A 24,030-nucleotide genomic window follows, 5' to 3' on the forward strand; every position below is an offset into this window, starting at 1 on the left:
CCGATCATTCTTAGGAATGCATAGTACACAGAATTTATGGGATTTTTAGTATTTTTCCCTTTGGCCTTTTCACTGTTGGCAGGTGTTTTGTGTTAAAGATTTCTCATTCCTCCTGTTTTCTCCCTTTCGTAACTAGCAAGATTTATCCTGGGAAATATTTCAAAAATCTCCTATGTAATTTTGTTCAACTCTTTTCAGACCAGGATAAGGGTAAGAACACCAAATTTACTTGGGAAAGAGAGTTAATTGTGCTCAGTAGTAAATTTTAAATGGAGATATTTGTATCTAAAGTCTTTTTATTCTGTTTGATGTCACTGGATATAATAGGTGATAGGTGTAAGCTGCTTTTCATTCATTTGAGCTACTATATTTCCTTTGGAGTCTCATCTGAGTTAGTAATTAGCACTGGATTTGGAATGTAAAAGACAAGTAGGTCACTGTAATTGTAAATAATAATTGAAGCTGGCTAGGTGGGTAAGATAGTAGGTAAGTAGTAAGACTGAGACAGACTAAGCGAATGCCCCATTTTTAGAGGAGGCAGCTGATCAGCTGATTATTCCCATAGGAGAATACAGAGTCATTGTTGCCAAATGCAAACTTCTGTGTTCCCTCCAACCTGGTTTTGTTTTGTTTTTTTAAAGTAAGCTCTATACCCAGTGTGGGGCTTGAACTCATGACCCTGAGGTTGAGAGTTGCATGCTCCACCGACTGAACCAGCCATGTGCCCCTTACCCCCACCCCTTTTTTTGTCCCAAGGAAAGCTGCAATTCTCCATCCTTATGTGAACATCTTGGCTTAAATATTAGAACTAATTAATATTTTTATGTAAATAAATACATACACAGGGACACACATAACCAATCATATGTATATAGCGTATGTGTGGTGTTTATGTGTGTATAAGCTCTTTTTTAAAGTTTATTTATTTAAAAATTTTGTTCTTTAATGTTTATTTTTGAGATAGAGAACAGTGGAGGGGCAGAGAGAGGTGGGGGGGGGTGGTGGGACAGAGGATCTGAAGCAGGCTCTGCACTGTCAGCACAGAGCCTGATGCAGGGCTTGAACTCATAAACCAGGAGATCATGACCTGAGCTGAAGTCAGATGCTTAATCGACTGAGCCACAGAGGTGTCCCGGAAGTTTATTTATTTATTTTTGGGGGGAGGGGAGGAGCAGAGAGAGGGTGGAGACAAAGGATCCAAAGTGGGCTCCATGCTGACAGCAGAGAGCTGGATGCGAGGCTTGACTCCACAAACCGTGGGTTTTATGTATATATTTTTAACTAACCAACCAGCTGTATGGACAAAGCTTGGCCCATGACTTTGAGTTTGCAAGCTGTGGACTAATTCCTATGGCGTGATTTCCTTAGTTGATTTTGAGTCATTCTGTTACCTTGAGTACTATGTAATGGGATCAGAATTGTAGGATTAATTTTGATGAGCAAAGTATAGGTAGTAGAAACTGGTTTTCCCAGGAGTTTGGAGGTTTTTTTGGTTTGTTTTTGTTTTTGTTTTGTTTTGTTTTTAATGTTTATTTTTGGAAGAGAGGGAGTAAGAGTGTGAGCGGGGAGAGGCAGAGATAGAGGGAGACATGATCAGAAGTGGGCTCTGCACTGACAGCAGAGAGCCCTATGGGGGGCTTGAATTCACAAACCGTAGGATCATGACCTGAACCAAAGTCAGGTTCAACCAAAGGCTTAACCACCTGAGCCACCCAGGTGCCCCAGGGCTTTTGCGTTTAGTATTAAACAATATATAGCTTACTAGCTTACTAAAATTATAGATAACAAGAATCGCTCATTCCAGTACTTTTTTGACCACTGATAAATTTATATTACTGTATGTTTAGTTCAATATATTATTCTCTCTAGATAGCAAATTGATTACAGAAAGGAATGTAAAAGAGCAATTTGAAGTAGGGAGACTCTGGAAGGTTGTTTGGATTCTGATAGAAGAAACCCTGCACAGCAGGTATGAGTGGGAAAACATGGTATCCTCCATGGTAACAGGTTAATGGACAAACCAGAGATACTTTGACAAATGTCTTTCAACACCTCAGTTCAGGGTTTGTGTAGCAGAGATTACAAAATGGCAGCCGTTGGTGTTTTGATGGATGAATCCAGCAGTGAACTTGGGTGTTTTAGGTAGGCTGATACTTTCCACTCTTCCCTGTTATCTTGACTTCATTTATTAATGTAATCTGTCTACCCCTCATGGAGATTTGAGTTTGTAAGGTCTGCTCAGGAGTAGATGTATACTTCAATAGGGTTATTTTAACCCTTTATACCAGTTACATGATTTACAAATATTTTCTCCCATTTTATATGTTGCCTTTTCACTGTGTTGATTATGTCCTTTGAAGCACAAAGGTTTTAGGTTTGATATAGTTATTTTGCCTGTTTTTGTTTTCCATGCTTGTGATTTTGGTATCATATCTAAGAGATCATTGCCACGTCCAGAATCATGAAGCTTTCCCCTATATCTTCTCAGAATTTTATAGTTTTAGATCTTATATTTAGGTCTTTAATCATTTTAAATTGATTGTTCCAGGGACGCCTGGATGGCTCATTTGGTTAGGTGTCTGACTTCGGCTCAGGTCATGATCTCGCAGTTTGTGGGTTCGAGCCGTGCGTTGGGCTCTGTGCTGACAGCTCAGAGCCTGGCGCCTGCTTTGGATTCTGTATCTCCTTCTCTCTCTCTTCCTCCCCTGCTCGCTCGCTCGCTCTCTCTCTCTCTCTCTCTCTTTTCCTCCCCTGCTCGCTCTTTCCCTCTCTCTCTATCTCAAAAATAAGTAAAGATTAAAAAAAAGTTTTTTAAATAAAAAATAAGTAAATTAATTAATTAATTGTTCCATGTGGTATAACATAAGGGTCCAGTTTCATTCTTTAACTTGTGGATATGTAATTTTCCCTGTGTCATTTGTTGAAGACACTGTCCTTTCTCCATTGAGTGTTTTTGGCACCCTTATCAAAGATCATTTGACCATATGAGGGTTTATTTCTGGGCTCTCTATTCTGTTCCATTGGTCTGTTTGTCTTTATGCCAGTACCATACTGTTTTAATTATGGTAGTTCTGGAATAATGTTTCAAAATCACAAAGTATGAGTTCTCTAGAATTATGTTTTTCTTCTTTTTCAAATTTGTGTTGGCTCTTGAGGATCTCTCAAGCCTCTACATGAATTTTAGGATGAATTTTTCTATTTTTGTAAAAAATGCCCTTAGCATTTTGATAGGGATTATAATGAATCTGTAGGTTGCGTTGAGTAATGTGGACATCTTAACAATATTAAGTCTTTCAGTCCAGGAGCATGAGGTTTGTTTTTATTTATTTGTGCCCTCTTTAAATTCTCTTAGCTGTGATTGGTAGATTTCAATATACAAGTCTGACCTACTTGGTTAGGTTTATCCCTAAGTACTGTTTTTTTTGTTTTTTTTTTTTTTGATGCTATTGTAAGTGGAATTGTTTTTTTAAATTTCCTTTTTGTTAATGCAATGTACTCTTAATGCACCTTAGTTTTTCTTTTGGTCTATGAATGGTTCTTTACTGTTATATTTATGACATCTATTGCATAACTGAGATTAAATGATGGCTCATAGTATAGTCCTGAGAATGCACAATATTGTTTTTCTCTAAAATTATCTTGGGCAGTTCTCAGGCTATAGATACAAATACCACATAAACAATTGATACAGTGCATCAACAAGTGTAGAAAACCATCAAAAAGGATGACACCAGGTTTTCTGGAGATTTGTTCTTTTTCCATTTTACTGAGGAAACTTTTTAAAAGTTTTTTTTTATTTGTTTAGACATAGATTGTGCTTTCCAATTAAGAAGAGAGATCCAGTAGTTTGTTGTATATTAGAATTGTTATGGTTAATATAGTCAGACATTTGTAAGGGAACAAAAGACTTGGAAAATCAAATTTACACTAAATCTGCATGGGCAAGCTGAAGGTTTCATCCTTAGATGAGTACCATGCACAATAGTTGAGAATAAAGTACCTTTATCTAGATTGAATGACCTCTAAATATTAGATTCATCCTAAAGAGGCATAAACTATACTAAAAAATTTTTTTTAAAATAAATAGACTGGCACTGTCATAATTTCTTAAGGCTAATGTGATTTGTGAGAACATTTTCTTTGAATACAGAAAAGCAGTTGTTTATGGTTATCTAGCTTTGTTGATTTGAAAATGCTTAATGCTCATGTTCGGGGCAATAAGTAAAGATGGAAATGTCATGCCTTTTCTAAGTTTTCTCATACTCAATCAATGACTTTTAAACAATAACTTTTCCTTGGTTAAGGTGGTTAATAGTGCTAAATATCAATGGACTAATACCTTTGCCAAATAAATGTTTTATTCCATGCAAAGCAGTTTGAGCCCTAAACTCTGAATTACACTTTTTGTGTAACATGTTGTTGGTAGTTATTGTCTGATGAGTCTTCCAGGTAGAGGCAAGGTATGTCCTATAACATTTTAGAATTGTGACTAGAAATATTTGGTATGTGGAGCTTTAAAACATTACATCAAAAGATGCATAAATGTGATACTTCTCTTTCTGAAGAGTGATTTTACATGTAAGTTAAGCATTAAAACACAAACAGTTTTAGTTTGAGGCTCAGTTCTATTGTTCTATTAAAATACTATAAACTGTTACGTCAGTTAGACAAATAGCTTTGTTTTCACTTAGGGGAATGAACGTGAGACCCAAAGTGATCTATTCAGAATGACTGTTAAAAATATTAATTGTCTTAAATTCTCTCCTTTTTTAGAAGTCGATGGAGTTCTGGAGTAGGTGGAAGTGGAGGAGGGTCTTCTGGAAGGTCCTCAGCTGGAGCTCGAGATTCCCGCCGACAGACCCGAGTTATTCGGACTGGGCGGGATCGAGGGTCTGGGCTTTTGGGCAGTCAGCCCCAGCCAGTTATTCCTGCTTCTGTCATTCCAGAGGAGCTGATTTCACAGGTATGGATCTTGTGGAACACTTCACACAGGCAGCAGAACAATATTCAGTTAAGTACTTAAGTGAATATACTGGGCTTTAGTCATGACTTGCAGCATGAATTGTGAAATACTGCTTCTAGAAAGCTGATTTTGATAAAAGTATAGTCACAAGAAAATTAGCATAGCACTCTTCTTTATTTTTTATTTCAGGCCCAGGTCGTTTTACAAGGCAAATCCAGAAGTGTCATTATTCGGGAACTTCAGCGAACAAATCTTGATGTAAACCTCGCTGTAAATAATTTACTTAGCCGGGATGATGAAGATGGAGATGATGGGGATGATACAGCCAGTGAATCTTACTTGCCTGGAGGTTGGTGGATCACCATCATGGTTTTCTTAGCTTTAGAGGGAGAAACTTTTTTTTGAGTGGGTAATGGCATTATAAAGTACAATGGGTTTTCTGACGGTTCTTTCCAAGGTGGTAGGTATTTCTCACTGTAGTGTTTAATTTCTAAAATACCTTTTAGGGGAAATGGGGAAATGTTTTTGCTTAGTGGACTTGCGTTCTATCCCAGTAAAGACATAGATGTATATGCATGGCTTTATCACTGTCTGACAGATAACTCTGGAAAGTTGTTTTCTGATGCCCTTATTACCAAATATGTAATAATTGCATTTAGATTTTGGCTACATTATATCTATGATGTTACAAATATCTTAATAGAGATCTTTGTTTTTTCTTGTGATTATTTAGGTAGCCCAAGTGACAATCATACATTTGATGTTCCCTAAAATCTTTGTTAGTAACATTAACTTTATTTCCAAGTAGTTAGGACTTTTTCCTCAGGGTATGTCAGTAGTCTGCATCTCATTCTAATCTGATTTAATTTTCAGAGACCTTTCAGTGGTCTACAGATATTTTCTGTATCTGCTTTATTTATGTTTCTTTCTGTTTATAGAGGATCTTATGTCTCTTCTTGATGCTGACATTCATTCTGCCCACCCAAGTGTTATTATTGATGCAGATGCCATGTTTTCTGAAGACATTAGCTATTTTGGTTATCCTTCTTTTCGTCGTTCATCGCTTTCCAGGCTAGGCTCATCTCGAGGTAATTTTGCATTTATTTCTTTGTGATCATTGGCTGGCTATATGGAGAGATAGTGATGGAGTTCACTATGTTTTAACTTTTAATACTGTAGTAATTATACGTTAATACTTATTACTCTTTTTGAATGCTTTGGTATTAAACTAGTTATTTTTGATTTGGAAGAGCCACAAATAGTACTTCACTTTAGAGATGATCTTATCTACATTGTGGAATACCTGTCAAGGGATTTGACTTACCTAACTGTGTTTTTAATTAGGAAAATGGATTCTGAACTAAAAGCAGAATTCTACTTTACAGTGACATGCAGCATTCAGAAAACAAGTCTCTTTAGTTTATTTGATTAAAATAAAGTGATTATTCTGTTCATTTTAAATCCTGGCTAGATGGAAGTGAGAAGTATGAAAAAATTTAATAGAAATGGGATTGGCTAATAATTAATATGTGGAAGTATAGCTTATTAAATGTTACTTTCAAAAGTTTGAAATTCTTGAAAGGTATAGTACATAGTAGAGGTTAGAAGATTTTGAAATCCTGTGAATGTAAGACTTTTCTCTGTATATGTTGGTATAGATTTAACTTGTATTTTAACTTTATTAAGTCAATTTTTTTAGTTTCCAGAATATAAAACTGCTTGATTCAAATAACAGACAAGAATCAGTTATATTATCTACTGATCATTAGTAAGCTGGAAAAATTGCTATGTTTTATTAAGACCTTGCTACAAATATCGAGTACTTAAAAGCAGAGTTTAAAAATAATAAACCTATGATGATCTTACAATATACTGAACCTGTTATGTAATAGCTTTAAAAAATTTAAATAAATCCATACTTTACTGCCTTTATCAAACATTTCATTTTCAGATGTTTAATATCAAGCACAAATAACTCCTTCTAAATTTCTCCCCCTTTTTTGGTCATTCTGTGTAGGCATTGCTTTTCACTTGAACCATATGAAATTGCTGCTGCTTCCATTTTGACCTGCATGGATGGCAGTTTCATATGGTTCAAGTTAATGTTGTTTCTGATCCTTCTTATCCAAGTCTTGGGAAATATATTTTGATTACTTACTTAAATAATGAGCAAACAACCCCCCCCCCCCAACAAACTGTCTGTAGAGAGTTTGAAGGCCAATTGCAGGGGAAGCATTTTTGTAAGGAAATCCTTATCTTTCTATAAAGATAGTTAAAAAAAGAAGCTTGTCTGTTTCTCAAAAATTTTTAAATGAAACTGACCATGAACATCCAGTCTATAAGAACACTCTGAACAAGGGCTTGAATTATCAACATTTTTATAGTTAATGTTAATGGATTTATATTTTATCCTTTTCAGGTTTTTTCCTTGTTTGTATAAGGTTTTGTTTTTGTAAGGCATTCTACTAAATACTCGTGATTTACATATGTATCTGATATGTTGAAATTCTTATTTATGCACATTATGTAGTAGATAAAGTTATGGTAACCATTTTTAATGAAAGCCAAAAAATTTTAATTCCATTAAAAATCCATTTTAAAATAAAGTAATTCTGTTCTAAAATTAGTAGTTGGAATTCAAAAAAGTCTGCCTCTACATAGTTCTCAAAAGTGCTAGTTTATAATTTTCATAGATTCACTTGAAAGAGTTAATGTTTTGAATGTTGCATGTCAGGCTTACTAGATATACATTTACATTAAATTTTTGTGAGTAGATAAACTGCTGTTAGTTGCATCCTGAAGGGTCTTTACTAGAGAGTGGCTTACTTTTATCCCACTGGTGTGACCCAATTGCATACCAGTTCTCCTTCTTCCCTTAGAGAGAGACTCTGAGCTGTTGCGTGAACGTGAATCCGTTTTACGTTTACGTGAACGAAGGTGGCTTGATGGAGCCTCATTTGATAATGAAAGGGGCTCTACCAGCAAGGAAGGAGAGCCAAACTTGGATAAGAAGAATACACCTGTTCAAAGTCCAGTATCTCTAGGAGAAGATTTGCAGTGGTGGCCTGATAAGGTATTTGGAAAGATTCCCACCCTTTCCATTTAAATGGATTCCTGGCAAACCCAACTGCCTCCCTCCCCCACCAAGGTTTCTATTTTATTTCAGAGTTTTGTACTACCATTATTTAAAAAAACAAAAAAAATTTTTTTTAATGTTTATTTTTGAGAGAGAGAGAGACTGTGTGAGCAGGGGAAGGGCAGAGAGAGGGAGACACGGAATCTGAAGCAGGCTCCAGGCTCTGAGCTGTCAGCACAGAGCCCAATGCCGGGCTCAAACTCAGGAACTGTGAGATCATGACTTGAGCCGAAGTCAGATGCTCAACTGACCAAGCCACCCAGGCGCCCCTGTACTATCATTATTTTATTTTAAATATTTGTTTATTTTTGAGAGAGCACGCGCGAGCGAGCATGAGTTGGGGAAGGGCAGAGGGTGAGGGGTTCAGAGGATCCGAGGTGAGCTCTGTACTGACAGCAGAGAGCCTGATGAGGGGCTCAAACTCACAAATCGAGAGATCATGACCTAAGCCGAAGTCAGACGCTTAACCAGCTGAACCATCAAGCTGAACCATCAAGTACAACCCTTGTACTACCATTTTTTAAAACACACACACACACACACACACACACTCATACACACACACACACACAGACATAAGTGATATTTTTGTTTTGTTTTAAAGTATACATAGAACATCTTTATTTGGCACTACAGGAGTCATCTTAGATGTAGATTCAGTGGTGCTATTATTGTTGTTTTTCTACTTGATGAAGTAAATTGGAGAAATCGGAATGGTAGTTCCAGATAACACATCAGCATTCTGTTTCAGAACTTCTTTTCTGGTGATAATTTTGCCAGTAACTGATAACCCTTGGTAGAAATTTGTTTTATAATGTCAGGTGGACCCCAGCTACTTCAGAGCAAGTTTGTGGTCATTGATAGAAGCCCACAAGTCAGGGCAAGATAGGGATCTGTGTTTCTTTTGACTAATAAGTTGCCCTGTTTCATGGCACTGAATTCTGACAGACCCTTTGCTCTAAATGCTGTGGGAGACAAAGCAGGCTGAACAGGAATGGACTGGGAGATCGGCTCTGCATCCTGAAAAGTACAGTGACTGGCTTCTAGAAGGCATCCAGGATTTGTTTAGTTGATTTGAATCTTTAAAAATCCATCACTGCTGCAGAGGAAACATAGTGTCTGATCCTGTTGATGCTGTGTAGGTTTCGTTGTCCTGAGTGCTTGGTAATGGCTCCTACAGGAAGCCATGTTTTTCATCTCTCTTTTGATGTGCCCTTTTCTTCTTATTTCCAGAGCCAGTGGACAGGAAATTTTCTTAAGTAGGAGTAAAAGAACATAAAAATTTTGAGGTTAATCTCTAACAGATAAGGAGATTCTGATAGAGATTTTTTTTTCTTTTTTTGAAGTTGAATTTGCATTTGGGATATTAAAGGAAAATACTGTTTAACTTTTAAATTTATTTTTCATAGTTATTGCGAATCTTGATGTAGTTCATTTATTTTCTTCTGTATTCAGCTCATGTGGAAAGCTTGAATACAAGAAGGAACATGAATTTTAATCAGTCTCTTTGTAAGCAAAGGTTATTCTGTTTTCTTTGGCAGCTGACAAACTTTCCCTGTATTGGCATTCTCTTACTTCTTTCCATAAAACTAGACATGTCCTAAGTTCTGCTTTTATTCCATGTGGTAGAAGGTGATTTAAACCTAGGGCTTTTTTCCCCCCTCTCTTCCGTACATTGTTCTGTGTTTCCTATTTCTCTTGCCTGGATCATATTAGCCTGTGTCTACTTCCATGTTGGCAGGAAGTAATAGAGGATTCATGAATCTTGTTTTAATAGTACCATCACATATATATTAGTCTGGGCTTCTTTATCATGTACTATTTTCGATGAATGAGTGTTTTTTTTTGTTTTTTTTTTTTCAACGTTTATTTATTTTTGGGACAGAGAGAGACAGAGCATGAACGGGGGAGGGGCAGAGAGAGAGGGAGACACAGAATCGGAAACAGGCTCCAGGCTCTGAGCCATCAGCCCAGAGCCCGACGCGGGGCTCGAACTCACGGACCGCGAGATCGTGACCTGGCTGAAGTCGGACGCTTAACCGACTGCGCCACCCAGGCGCCCCATGAGTGTTTTAAACAGTACAAATCTAGCAAGCTTTTTCCCTGGCCAGCATATGCTCTGTTAGGCTTAGACCGTCTTTGTTGCTCTTTACTAATAGGCATGTTTTTAGTACAGCTTGTTTTCAGAAACAGTTAATAAGTACATCGTGATATCTTGAGACTGTGCAGACTTTTTTTTTTTTAAATTTTTTTTTTTTCAACGTTTATTTATTTTTGGGACAGAGAGAGACAGAGCATGAACGGGGGAGGGGCAGAGAGAGAGGGAGACACAGAATCGGAAACAGGCTCCAGGCTCCGAGCCATCAGCCCAGAGCCTGATGCGGGGCTCGAACTCCCGGACCGCGAGATCGTGACCTGGCTGAAGTCGGACGCTCAACCGACTGCGCCACCCAGGCGCCCCGAGACTGTGCAGACTTAATAACACTTAATGTGTTATTTCCTTGATGTTTAGACATCAAGGAGGAATAGGAGTGTGTGAAACAAAATATATCCTTCCTGTACCTTTTTTTTCCTATTAAACCCCTAATTTAAAATATTTGCACTGGAAAAGATCTTCTTTTTATTAGCTTATGATTGAAATTTAGATATAAAAAATGCAGTTTAGGGAAAAAATAGCTTAAGCCTAATCAAACTCTTAAGCATTATCATAGTTATCAACAAATACCAGTAGTTGACCATATTGCGCCCCCCCCCCCCCCCCCCCCCCCCCGCAAAATTGGGGGTAGTGATCCCTGGGAAGTACAAGGGTTTTGGTGGAGGGGAGCTTGATGTGTGATCAAGTGTCAGGTGGAGGGTACAGGGAGATAAAGGGTGTTGTCAGCATTCACTACTTAGAAGTAATGTCTCTTTCTTTCTTTTTTGGGTGAGGAGGGTTAAAGAATGCCTGCCAGCTTAACTTCAGAAATGATTTAATCCAGTATTTTTAAATTGGAAGTTTGCGTAGTAACCATAGTATCTTCACTCTTCATTGTGTTGGGGTACATGAGAAATTCCATTGGTTAATTATCTTCTGGATTAGTACTGACTTTTCCCTACTCTCTATTTAGAGAAACAGCAATTTCTTCAAAGTTTCACCATTTTGTAGGCTAATAAAGTTTCTTTCATAGTAGAATGAGTGTTCTCTTTAAGCCTTTTATAGTTAATATTGAACTGAAAATATTTCAGGTAACCTTAAACTTTAAATATTTCTATGAGTTATTCCTTGAGTTAAATGTCAAAGCTAGTATAAGAGCATACTTGGGAACTCTTGTGCACTGTTGGTGGGAATGTAAATTGGTACAGCCACTTTGAAAAATAGTATGGAAGTTCCTCAAAAAATTAAAAACAATTAACATATGATCCAGCAATTCTGCTTCTGGGTGTCTATCCAAAGAAAATGAAAACACTAACCCAAAAAGATACATGCGCTCTCGTGTTCACTGAAGCATGTACAATAGCCAAGATATGGAAATAACCTTAAGTATTCATCAGTGGATGATGAAGAAGATATAATACATACATATACTCATATATACAATTGAATTTTGTTCCACTATAAAAAAAGGGAAATCTTGCCATTTGTGACAACATGGATTGTACCTCAGTGGCATTATGGCGGGTGAAATAAGTCAGAGAAAGACAAATGCTATGTGACCACTCTTATATAAGAATGTGGAATCACAAAAACAAAACAAAACACCAAGCTCATACATACAGAGAACAGATTGGTGAGTACTAGAGGCAGGGGGTTGAAAGGTAAAAAGAAAAAGTTTTAAAAATTGTTAAGTAGGCATAAAAATTTTTCCTTTATTAATTTTTCAGTACCTTAAAAATATAAAAATTAGAAATTATTATAAGGATGTCTTCATGAAGACAGGTGAAGGTCAGTCGTTATTAATTTAGTAGCCTTGATTAAATGCATACTTCCTTTTTTTTTTTGAAGCTTATTTATCTATTTTGAGAAAGAGGGTGAGTGGCGGAGGGACAGAGAGGGCAAGAGAGAGAATCCCAAGCAGACTCTGTGCTGCCAGCACAGAGCCCAACGCGGGGCTTGAACTCCTCAAACCGTGAAATCGTGACCTGAGCTGAAACCAAGAGTCAGATGTTTATCTGAGCCACCCAGGTGCCCCACTGCAATCTTTGTGTTAGGCCTTTTGCTTAGGTGTTAGGGTAAGAGTTTTGTAGAAGGCAGAACAAGATATTAATGCTTTGGAGTAAGTACCATTATAGAATTAGGTACAGGAGGCTTTGGGGAATCCTAGGAGGCCAGAGTGATTGCTGAGTGTGGATTGCTGAGTGCTGGAGTCAGATTGCTGGAGTTCATATCCTGGCCCTGCCACTTACGAGCTGTGTGGCCTTGGTTAAGACCTTTAACCTCTCTGGGCCTTTGTTTCTCATGTATAAGATGAGGATAATACTGGGTTTTGCCTTGTGAGATTGTCATGAGAATTAGATGACCCATTATATGTAAAGTGTAAAGAACAAGGAGAACAAAGGGTCTTTGTTCTACAAAGAGAACAGACAGTTTCTGTAAGTCATGGATGGGTGAGACCCCAGCGGCAGCGTTTGGGTATTCCAAGTGGGTCCACGTAGCAGTAAGTATTTTGAGCGCTGGATTCTCTGCTGGTACAGAGTTGAGCACAAGCTGAAAGAGATACGACCATGTCCATTGTCTGCCTTGGTTAAAAATGCAAGAAATGAAAACATTTTATTGCTATAATAATGTAGCATAATAAAAAATTAATGGGTTGTCTGTATCTACCTAAGGGAGAGATGGAGGGAGGGCCTCTTAAGTCCAAGTTCCTCATGTTCACAGTTGAACCAGCCAAATCTATACTGGTTTCTGCATAGTTTTACCCCAGAATGTCAACTTTTTTATTATGCTGCCCTGCCTCTTCATCCATCATTCCTCCCTCCCTCCCCAGCATACCACTGTCCCTCATTCCTGTCCTTCCTCCTGTTTGCTTTTTGTACTTTATATTTCTGGAAGTAGCTGTGATAATTCAGTTACTTTGGTAAGAGGATGCAATCTTCCCATTAGGTGATTATCTCACATAGCTTCATTTCATGAGACTTCTCAGTTCTGAAATTTAATTTTCTCAGACTAGAAATTTAGTTCTATGTGCTGAATGTCTACATGTAAAATGTAGCTATATATATATATTTATGCCAGCCTACTTCCAACAAGAATCTAAGGTGACTTATAAGGGAAAAAAGATGCAGCTATAGTCACGAAACACTGTTACCAAGAGAATGCACAGATAAGAGGGAATAACAGACGTGGGAGGGAGAAGGAGGAGTAATTACACAGAAATCCATGCTGAGTAAATCTGCTGAAACTGAACATAAAAACTTTGCTTTGTGCCCCATAATGCTTTCAGTTTAAAGCACGCACATATCCTTTATTTTTAAGCAAGTTGTTGGAGAAGAGTGTGGTGAGAGTTGTGTCGTGGGTGATGAAGAAACAAACTGATGGAACAAGTCAGTGATGTTAATTTGCAGTCCTGTCCCTTACTGTTGTGGACCTGTTTTCATATGGCCTAAGAAAAAAAGAATATATTTTCACATTGGTCTTTTGAACTGCAGAGTTGCATGTGATTCTCCGTTTGTTTGAATGGTGTTGAGAGCAAATAGGCCATGACATTTGGTTCCTTACTTAAGCTATTTGGAGCAGCCTCACTGTTGGAACCAGTTGACCAAACTTGTTGATCATATTGCTTCACCTTCACGGTTCTAGAAGGGCAAGTTGAGTGGGGAGAGGTCTTTGTTGTTGTTGTGTTATTGACACTTGGATGTTGCAGGTAGTAAGTACCTGTTACGAATTAGCTAAATGTGCCACAAACATAATTTAAAAGGAGAAATTGTCATAGCAAGGAAACGAAGGCAGGCATAAGGAGACTAGGGAAAGTGGATAGGCAAGGAGAAATGAAGTGTGAATAACTAAAGTTGATCAAATTGCACGTTGTAACCCTTGGTTATATTCCATCCACTTCAGGCATAATATGTGATAATGTTGCTGTTGGTGCTGGTACATCCTGGGAGAGGTAGTGTTGGCTGATGGAACATTTTTTTGAAAAGATGAAAACCAAGTTTTATGGGAGAAATATAGGCATAGAAAGGCCAATGTTTTCAAAATAGAAGTCACTAAATATAGTTGTAGTCAGCAGGAATTTACACTGCTGCTGGACTACATGCCTTTTTTTTTTTCTTTTCAGTTTTGGCCCCTACATAATTTCTATCATTTTTGACAGATTTCCATCTCCTTTTGGGGAGACATTTCTAGTTCGATTGATGGCCTCAGTTTAGTTATTTATTGTTATTCAGACAGTTGCAAATTTATTGAGTAGCTTCAACTTCTAGTGACTTGATTTTTGTTTAAAAAAAAAAAATAGGGCTACAAAGTACTGATCTTTCAGGAAACATGCACATCTACTTTTTCCAGTTGGGTTGAAGTAGGCCTTAACTTGCTCAGAGGCAGCCATTGTTATTTCATAAATACAATGAAAACAGTGTTTTCTATGACGTTATAAAATGAGTGAGCTAAAATACCGTTCTTTTCTGTTGTGTTTGATTGTTTTGTATTTCTTCACATAACAAATCTAAATTGGGCAAGAAGCGATAGGTGATTATTCCATCATCTTCCTTTGGTTGGACACACACATTTTCCACATTTGTCCGTATGGATTTTCAGTGCCTTTGGCATTCAGTTAGTTCATTCAGGACTTACCTTGGGGAACGTTGGTCTGTCTTGGAGGATATAGGTAAAGTCGCTTCTGAGAGGCTTTGTGCGCCATGTTCTTGCTATAGGGATGATTTGTTCAGGATTGTATTGCTCTGGCAAGGCATTTTACTTGGAGAAGTTGGGGTTAAAATTCATTTATTCATTCAGTTATAAGAGTGTTCTTACTGTGTACCATGTGCCAAGCTGGCCTTTGGGAATGTAGAGGTGAGTATGATATGGCCCCTCTCAGTGGGGAAGACATACATTCACATACAGTATAATGTGTTCACAGTGTGTGATCAGTGGTAGACTTGAAGGTGTGAATACAGTGCTTAGAGTTTCACAGTGGAGAATGACTAATGCCACCTGAGAGATTTGGTAGAGACTTCACACAGGAGATGATATCTGAGCAGCATTTTTAAGGTTAAGTAGGCAGTGACTAAGATGCAGAGGCATTCCAAGCATATCAAGCATGGGCCTAGAGTCAGGAAAGGGCACGGTGTGGTTATGGAACAATGAGAAATCCAGTGTGGGTAGGGAGTAGAAAAGAGCAAGACGGAGCAAGACTGTGAGTGCCCCCCGGCAACTTGCCACGGGGTTAAGATGGTCTGCAGTCACTAGGAAGCAGAGTTCTTACAGAAGTGACATGATGGGATCCATGGGGTTCTGTTTGTTTCTTTATGAGGTGAAGACTCTTGGCATTGTAGGAGAAAGATAGGAATAGGAAAAATCTGGAGTCTGTTCAGAGACTGATAGAATTGTCATGGAAGGGAGTTATGAGCATCTCAACTAAAGTAATGGCAGTGGAGATAGAGGAAAGGAAGAATCTAAGGAATTTGAGGCAAAGGCAGTACTGGTTGACTAGTCACTACATTGTTAAGAGAGAAGAAGAGGAGGTGATGAGAGGGCCCAGGTTTTCATGTCTCTCCTCTGTTACAGGGTGGGTGGTGGATGTCATTCATGGAGAGAGCAACTGCAAAGGATATGCAGCTTTGGAGGAGATGATGAATTTATTTTGTAGATGTTAGGGTGCTTTACGACATCCAGTAGACAACTCTTGCAACAGGTTAGTTTGGAGGTAGGAGATGTATATGTTTAATAAGCATGATGCCCCAATGGCTGCTGTCAGTTAGGCTGAGGGTGGAGCATATTTGAGTAAAGGAACAGGGTGGAATCTGGGGCAGGGAGTGGATGGTGGTATGAGGGAGATGAAGAAAATAGCCATGAAAAAAGAAGGAAGACCAATATGGAATAGTGACCTATGAATAGGGACAGGAGAAATTCCAGAACAGATGAACAGGGTCAAATGGTTTGAAGAGTTTATAAAGAGAAGATGGGCTAATTAAATGCATGGGGCATTGATATGACTGTTGGAGGTGTAGTTGTACCTCTGAGTGAAAGCTGATAAGGTGAAACATGCCAAGCAATTCACTTTACCATGAGTAGGATTGAAGGAAGGATTAGTTTGGTTGACTGTTGGGGTTATGAGAGAGTGTTACATCCTGTGTGTGGGGGTTACCCTTAAATAAGAGAGAAGGACACTTCTTTCTCTGAGATGAAGGCGGGGAGGAGAGGAGAATGGTGTTTTTTTTGTTAAATCTAGAAGTAGGAATATTCAGCAAGCTTGTGCTTTTCTGGGTAAGTAGAAGGTGAAGTTGGGGGCAGAGTAATCATAGTTGAATTTGAGCACTAATTTGTGCTGGGCTGTGTGCTGTCTACTTTATATATGTTACTGTCTTTTGGCTTTTATTCTCCCCCCATATATATTATTAAACCCACGTTAGAGGTAAAGAAAGGGGGTTCAGAGAAGTTATAAAACTTACCCAGAGTCACATACTTGATAGGTGTTGGATCCAGGGTTTGGGCTCACTTGGCTTGATTCCATCATCCTTTAACTGAAGGGAGGAGAAGGAAGTGTGAGGTAGAGATGTTAGGATTTGATGCTGCCACCTTGGAGAGAGTAGACACAGGTTTTCAGATACGCTTGGCGAAGGATAAGAGAGGAATTGGTAACTTGCAGAGTTTCAAATTTGGTCTCTCCTGTCCCTCTGTGGAAGTGACTTGACAATAGGGCTGATTGGTATTGGTAAAATAGAAGGTTAAAATTTGGGTTCTTTCGGTACACCTCTGCAGCATAACCTGTTGTTACATTATAAATCGTGGCAGACTTTACAGGCTTTAGCTGACCAGTGTAACCCATCTGACCAAATAAGATTGGAATTTGACAGAAAAGCAAAATGACACCATTAGTTTAGCATACTCCAGAGCCAGAATTCCAAAGAGAAGCAGTGCTTAGACCAGTAGCAAAAGTACAACCAAAAATCTCTTAATGGCAAGTTTTGCCATATGATTTCTGGGTAGCTTCATGACTCTGATCATATTAACATTATGTTAAAAATAATACTGATACTGGGGCACCTGAGTGGCTTAGTCTGTTGATGGTCTGACTCTTCGTTTCAGCTCCGGTCATGATCTCATGGTTCGTGGGTTTGAGCCTGTGTCAGGCTCTGCTCTAAGAGTGTGGAGCCTGCTTGAGATTCTCTCATTCACTCACTCGCTCACTCTCTCTTTTTCTCTCTCTGTCCCTCCCCTGCTCTTGCTCTCTCGCTCTCAAACAAACATAAATTATTGATACTGTTCATTTACATTTATTGTCAAAGATTTTTGGAATTTAATTGCATTTAACACCTGGCATGTGCATTAAAACTAAACGAACTCTCACCTTAAAAAAAACAACGTAGACGTTTGTTTCAGCAGCTTGGAAGAGTCTAGAGAGAAGGAGTCTTCTGTCTTGACACTTGATTTTTCCAGCTTCAGCTTATTGTTTTCTTCATTTATTTGGCACATTTATGTCACCTACCATGTGCACTGTTCTAAAAAATGGGGATACAGTGGTGAACAAGACAAAGCTTATATCCAAGTGAATAGACCGTAAATGAGTAATACAATATTGTGAATATACTATTACTATCATAATGTAGTATAGTGGTGAAATGCTATCATCTACAAAGAAAGCACAGTAAGGAGGTGGAATATCAGAGTGGTGGTTTTGTAGGTAGTGTGGTCAGAGGTTTCATTTGAGCAGACTTGATTAAGGATAGGGATTGAGTCACTGAGAAACAAGGCAAGAGAATACCAAGGACATGACAGGATCCTGCGGACCGGTCTAGGAGCTGGAAGAAGGCCTGTGTGACTGAAGGACAGTGATTTCACAGAGGAAGCCAGGGCTGCATTACGAAGGGCCTTACAGGCTGTGCTGAAGACTTTGCACAGCTGTGGTTTATATGTTTACTGAATTAATCCCGATTTGATGAAGTGATTAAAGTGATTAGGTTTGGCCAGTTGTACTTACACTATTGTATTATTTTTTACTTTATAGGATGGAACAAAGTTCATCTGTATTGGGGCTCTATATTCTGAGCTTCTGGCTGTCAGCAGTAAAGGAGAACTTTATCAGTGGAAGTGGAGTGAATCTGAGCCTTACAGAAATGCACAGGTATTTTATATTAAGCTTTCATCAAATGGTTCTATATATCAACATACAAAATAGTGATCATTTTTCTTGTGCTTTCTAAGAATCCTTCACTGCATCATCCACGAGCAACATTTCTGGGGCTAACCAATGAAAAGATAGTCCTGCTGTCTGCAAATAGCATAAGAGCAACTGTAGCTACAGAAAATAACAAGGTAGGAAATACTTTGCATTCGTTGAGAAACTGAAATTTCATGCTTCAGTTCTTGGTTTTCTTCCTCTCCCTCTGCCCCTTTTCCATCTTTTAATTTTCTCTCTTTCTAAATCCACAACTTCAAGGCATCTCAAGCCTAAAGAGAGTAATCCAGTATATAATCTTTTTGTTGCTGGTTTATCCCTATATTATAATCCAACTTTAGAGGTGGCTTTTTCCCTTAAGGAAAGGACAAAATATTTGAGATAAGTGCTAACAAAAGCTGTCAGAGATGGATTGGGGAAGTATGTGGGTATTTTGCCTTAGATTCTCTTTGGCTTTAGAGTCACTATTTTTTTTTTTTTTTTTATTTTAGTTTATGTATTTATTTTGAGAGAGACAGAGAGAGAGAGAGCGCGAGCGAGCGAGCGTGGGGGAGGGGCAGAGAGAGAGGGAGAACTCAAGCAGGCCCTGTGCTGTCAGTGCATGAAACTGTGAGATCATGAAACTCATGAAACTGAGATCATGACCTGAGCCCAAATCAAGAGTTGAACGCTTAATTTATTGAGCCACCCAGATGCCCCTAGAGTCACTAAATACTTTTTAAAATTGTTGTAGCAAATGTTTACTTTTGATTAATTTCTTTGAGATGGCTTTAGACGATCATTTCAATAACTGCTACTTCAATTTATTTATGTAAGGAAAGTATTTTAGATTCTTAATTAAGAACCTTTTCTGAATTACTTATTTTTCTGGCATTTAGCTCAAAACATTTTAGAATTGTAGTCCGTAGAGTATGTATGTTGTTTCCTAGTTTTGACCACAGTCCTTTCTTATTTATTTAAGCCTCTAATATTTTACTCTTTAGGTTGCTACATGGGTAGATGAAACTTTAAGTTCTGTGGCTTCTAAATTAGAGCACACTGCACAGACTTACTCAGAACTTCAAGGTGAACGGATTGTTTCTTTACATTGCTGTGCCCTTTACACCTGTGCCCAGCTAGAGAACAATTTATATTGGTGGTGAGTAACACAGGGAGGGGGAATTCCTTATCAGTGAATGCTTTTATGTGCATAGATAGGTGCTTTGAGAAGTGGAATACCAACATGAGAAGGTTGGTCAAAAGATAATGCTTTGTAGAGAGGGAAATTTCACTTTGGAACAAAGTAACATTAAAAAAACTTATAAAATTAACACATACTTTAGTGACTGTAATTATGGAATTTTACAGAAGTATAAAGTGGAAACAAAAATTACCTATCATCCTGCAACCTGAAGGTAACTACTGTTAGCATTTGGAAGTATTTTAAATCTTTCTTTCCTATACATAAATATGTACTTTGCTTTTACATAATTGGAAACCTAGGCTATCGGGTATTTTTTATGCTTTTTCATTTAACAGTATTACTTAAAATATAATTAAATATAAAATATAATTACAGTATTTTCATTGGATGTATATTTTGTGTCTTCCTTTATTCCTTTACTATTAGGGACTTTAAAATGTATTTTTTCTGTTGTGTTTTAAGGAGTTTAGTAAATCTGCATTTATTTACAGAAATAATATGTAGGGGAATCTACTAATGAAATAAAATTATTTGGAAGAAAATTTCAGGTGATCAATTTTCTATAAAATTTTAATCCCTAAAGGTTTAATAAAAACAGGACCAGTTATGTATTAAAGCTATGCTCAAGTTATGATTAAGAATAAGTTGTAAATACAACAAGCAAAAATATTACATGTAATTTCAGATTAGTAGGCTTCTTTGCTGCTTGCTTGACCAATTTATACTTTTTCTTTTCAGGGGTGTAGTCCCTTTTAGTCAAAGGAAAAAAATGTTAGAGAAGGCTAGAGCCAAAAATAAAAAGCCCAAATCTAGTGCTGGTATTTCTTCAATGCCGAACATCACTGTGGGTACCCAGGTAAGTGATTAGGGGACGTTGTTACTCTTCAAAATCACTTTCTTCCTCTTTAATTAATTCCCTTCTAAGCAGTTTTATAAATGAATGTTATTTGAAGGACCAGGTTCCAATAGCATGTATATGCTTTTTTATTCAATAGTTGAGTGACATGGAGATTCTGCCCCAGTGTCACAGTAGGTTTCCTTATGGGGCAGGGTTCCCAGATTTGCCTAATTTTAAGAATCATTTGGTACTTGAATGCAAGAGTGTGGAGCTCCTGGGACGTTCCTTCAGTTTGTCTGGTGGTAAGGCCTGGGGTTGATTATGTTAACAAGCATCCCAGGTGATAAACAGCCAGGCAGTTTTGAAAGACACTGCTCTTGGGGATGTTGTCAGCATAGGGCAGGAGGCTTCCTCAGATCTCTGTTTCCACCAGAGATGGATTCCACTCTGAGATGGTTTTAGGCTTCTATGTTATAGAAGGTGATTTTTCTAATACCTCAGTGGATCAAATTGCGGTTGGTTCAAGGACTTCTGGCTCCTCCATTCTTTCAGGGAGTCTGCAGAGCCCTTTCTTTTCTTTCCATTTACATATCTGTGAAGCTGAATTGTCTGCATACACTTTAAGTAACTATCACAACAGATTGAATGCAGAAGCAGACGTGGGAATCGAACTGTCTTCCATTAAATCAAACATTAAGAGATTTGCAAAAATGTAAACAGTGCCACTTTTCTTGCTATTTTTTTTTGAAAATCAGTTTTTTATAAAATTGTTTATGTTAACATGACATTTATTACTGTGAAGTGTTTAAAAATTTCTGAATTTTAATTAATACATTAAATACCAGCTAGATAGGACCCAAATAAACAAAATATTTTTGGGTCCTCAGTAATATTTAACAGGGAAAAAGGGCTCTGATACCAGAATAGTTTGAGAACTGTTGTTCTTTTCATTCATTATCTTGAGGATAGTTTATCTTGAGTATAAAAATTGGTGTATATTCTAGCAAGCACTACAATGACTATTTTGTAAGATCTAGGAAATACAAAATATAAGTTATCCCACCTTGTAGTGATAAGGAAAAGAAAAATTCAAAGTGCAAGATGACACATCGTGTAATAAAAACTACCATTTGTCTAAGTGCGAGGGATTATAAAGTGCTTAAAGAGTTACTACTTCAGTTGTTACTTTTCAACAAAACCCAGCTTATACGTATCCGTTTTGTATTTGTGCCTCTATGTTGTTGTTGTTGTTGTTGTTGTTGTTGTTCTTGTCGTCGTCGTTGTTTGGTCCTAGTCATGGTTGTCTTATTCTGACTTATTTCTTGCTTGGCCTCCCAATTGGGGAGTGTTTAGTGATTACCCATTATTTTGAATATTCTTCTTCAGCCTTCATTATTTATTTCAGTTGTTTTGGACAGGAGCTTCAAAGAGCTCCCCTTTTCCTGGTTAGTCCAATTACTGATTTCTGTTGTTCTTAAAGTTTCTTGTTCACTGGACTCACTTAATAGCAAGATATCCTCGCATTTGCCTTATTAGCATGGAGGATGATGTTGCTACAGAGAGAGAGAGCAGAAAAAAACACTTTAAAGGTGCACTGAAGAAAATTTTTAAACTAAATAGCTTGGAACTAAATTGCTAAGAGATAGGTGTATTAAAATATTTTGGTATAGAACTAAGATTTTATTTTAAAGCTGTGGAAAACTAGAGATTTAAGATAGTCATAGCCACAGAATAAGGAAAGCCTTCGTGTGTTAACTGTTGATTACTTAGAATTATCAGCTACACCTACACTCTGAGATCATAATGTTGAGAATGATGTATTTAGCAGTTATCCATTGACACGTCTCGTTATATGCTGGACCCCAAATACACACCACCTTGTCTTTAAGGTGATTTATTTTTAATAAGAAGGCACTAATAAATAACCTCCTTATCTTCTAATCTTACCACATTTCTCTTTAAAATACAGCCTTCTTTCTTATTGATCCTCTTTCAGACTGTAAGCTTTCACCAGTCTTCCCTGAAAATTTGTGGGTGAAACTTCCCTTTAAGTCACAGCTAAGCAGGACATACCTTTTTCCAGAAGTCAGCTCTTCATGAACTGTACATTCTAAGCCACAGATCTATATTTAGTGACGCATAACTATCTGATGGAACTGCAGCTCTGCTCCAGGATTTCCAGTTGTGATACTACTCAAATGTATCAGCGTCTTCTGTGTCACTTACAGTTAATTATAAACCATCACATGATCTTCGTATGTGCCACTGTCAAGGACAACATAATACTTCATTACTGGGTGACTGAACAGAATGTCCATGAGATTGAGCTGTTGGAGAACTCAAAAGAGATGTCCAGAAATAATCTTTCTCTCTCATTTGGAGCTATTCTTGGTGTGTTTGACGGTGCCACCTTGCAGGTTATTGCTTTCAGAGTATATGACCTGAGGGAGCTCCTCGGCAGTGAGAAGTTGCAGGTTATTTACTCCTGCACTCAATTAACTTCTAACATTGACGTCAACACACTCTTTTTTAACGTAAGAGAAAATTTATGTTATCCAGTGAAGCTTTTGGTTTGTAGAAAACAAGTCTTCTGGGGGAAAGAAACCCCCATAGAGATGAAGTTTATAGAGCCTGTATAATACATAGCATAATGAATTAGGAAAGTCATTTCAGATGTTAAGAAACTGACAGAATGTGTAATTATTTTGTTATTTTTTTAATGACAATCTTTAAAAAAAGTTCTTTGCTATTTCTATTCTGTTTCTTTATAGCAGAATGGTCAGGATATTTGTTGCATGAAATTTGTTAGGTTGTATGAATTTTTTTTTTTTTAATGTTTATTTTGAGAGAGAGCATGTGCATGTGAGCCAGGGAGGGGCAGAGAGAGAGAGAGAGGGAGGGAGAGAGAGAGGGAGAGAGAGAATCCCAAGCAGGGATTCGATTCTGCAGGCTCTGCACTGTTAGCACAGAACTCACATCGATCTCACGAGCTGTGAGATCATGATCTGAGTTGAAGTCAGGAGTTAGTGACTTAACTGACTAAGCCACCTAGGCAGCCCTTTTGCATGAAATTTTAAAGTTTTTTTTTTTTTTTTTTTTTTTTTTTTTTAACAAATGTGCTAAAATAATTACTGCTCCTTAATTTTGGGAACAAATTCTTGATAGAGATAATGCTTTTAAGACAATGCTTTAAGAGCCTTATTTGATTGTGTAAGATTGTTTTTGGAAAACCTAGGAAATAATACTTTTATGTGTTGTATTTTTATGCATTTGGAACAACTCTTCTAGTTTTGAAAATGTCATCTTGATGATTTTTCTTTTGTTTGCTAGGTGTGCTTAAGGAATAATCCTCTTTATCATGCTGGAGCAGTTGCATTTTCAATTAGTGCTGGGATTCCTAAAGTTGGTGTCTTAATGGAATCAGTTTGGAATATGAATGATAGCTGTAGATTTCAACTAAGATCTCCAGAGAGCTTGAAAAGCATGGACAAAGCTAGCAAAACTACTGAAGCTAAGTAAGTACTGTACTGTAATGAATCGTGATTTTACACCAGTTTCTAGTTCGCTATGTATACGAGAGGGGTAGTCAAGGCAGACTTA

General features: G+C 37.6%; 1 protein-coding gene across 12 annotated transcripts in view; it reads left to right on the top strand.

Annotated features, from left to right (window-relative positions):
* The window catches only part of UBR5 (ubiquitin protein ligase E3 component n-recognin 5), a 139,150-nt gene that overhangs the window by 51,379 nt on the left and 63,741 nt on the right, over nt 1–24,030 (top strand). For 9 of the 12 annotated variants that reach the window (XM_045454013.1, XM_045454025.1, XM_045454014.1 and 6 more), the window contains exons 6-14: nt 4,774–4,963; nt 5,153–5,312; nt 5,902–6,051; nt 7,825–8,036; nt 18,239–18,355; nt 18,436–18,546; nt 19,393–19,547; nt 20,331–20,448; nt 23,761–23,945. In XM_045454013.1, the coding sequence (XP_045309969.1) occupies nt 4,774–4,963; nt 5,153–5,312; nt 5,902–6,051; nt 7,825–8,036; nt 18,239–18,355; nt 18,436–18,546; nt 19,393–19,547; nt 20,331–20,448; nt 23,761–23,945 (1,398 nt within the window). The remainder of the gene's footprint in view (nt 1–4,773; nt 4,964–5,152; nt 5,313–5,901; nt 6,052–7,824; nt 8,037–18,238; nt 18,356–18,435; nt 18,547–19,392; nt 19,548–20,330; nt 20,449–23,760; nt 23,946–24,030) is intronic. The other 3 variants (XM_045454015.1, XM_045454022.1, XM_045454023.1) reach the window with 1 other exon arrangement.

This window comes from Leopardus geoffroyi, chromosome C3, assembly GCF_018350155.1.
Source record: "Leopardus geoffroyi isolate Oge1 chromosome C3, O.geoffroyi_Oge1_pat1.0, whole genome shotgun sequence".
Classification (NCBI taxonomy): domain Eukaryota; kingdom Metazoa; phylum Chordata; class Mammalia; order Carnivora; family Felidae; genus Leopardus; species Leopardus geoffroyi.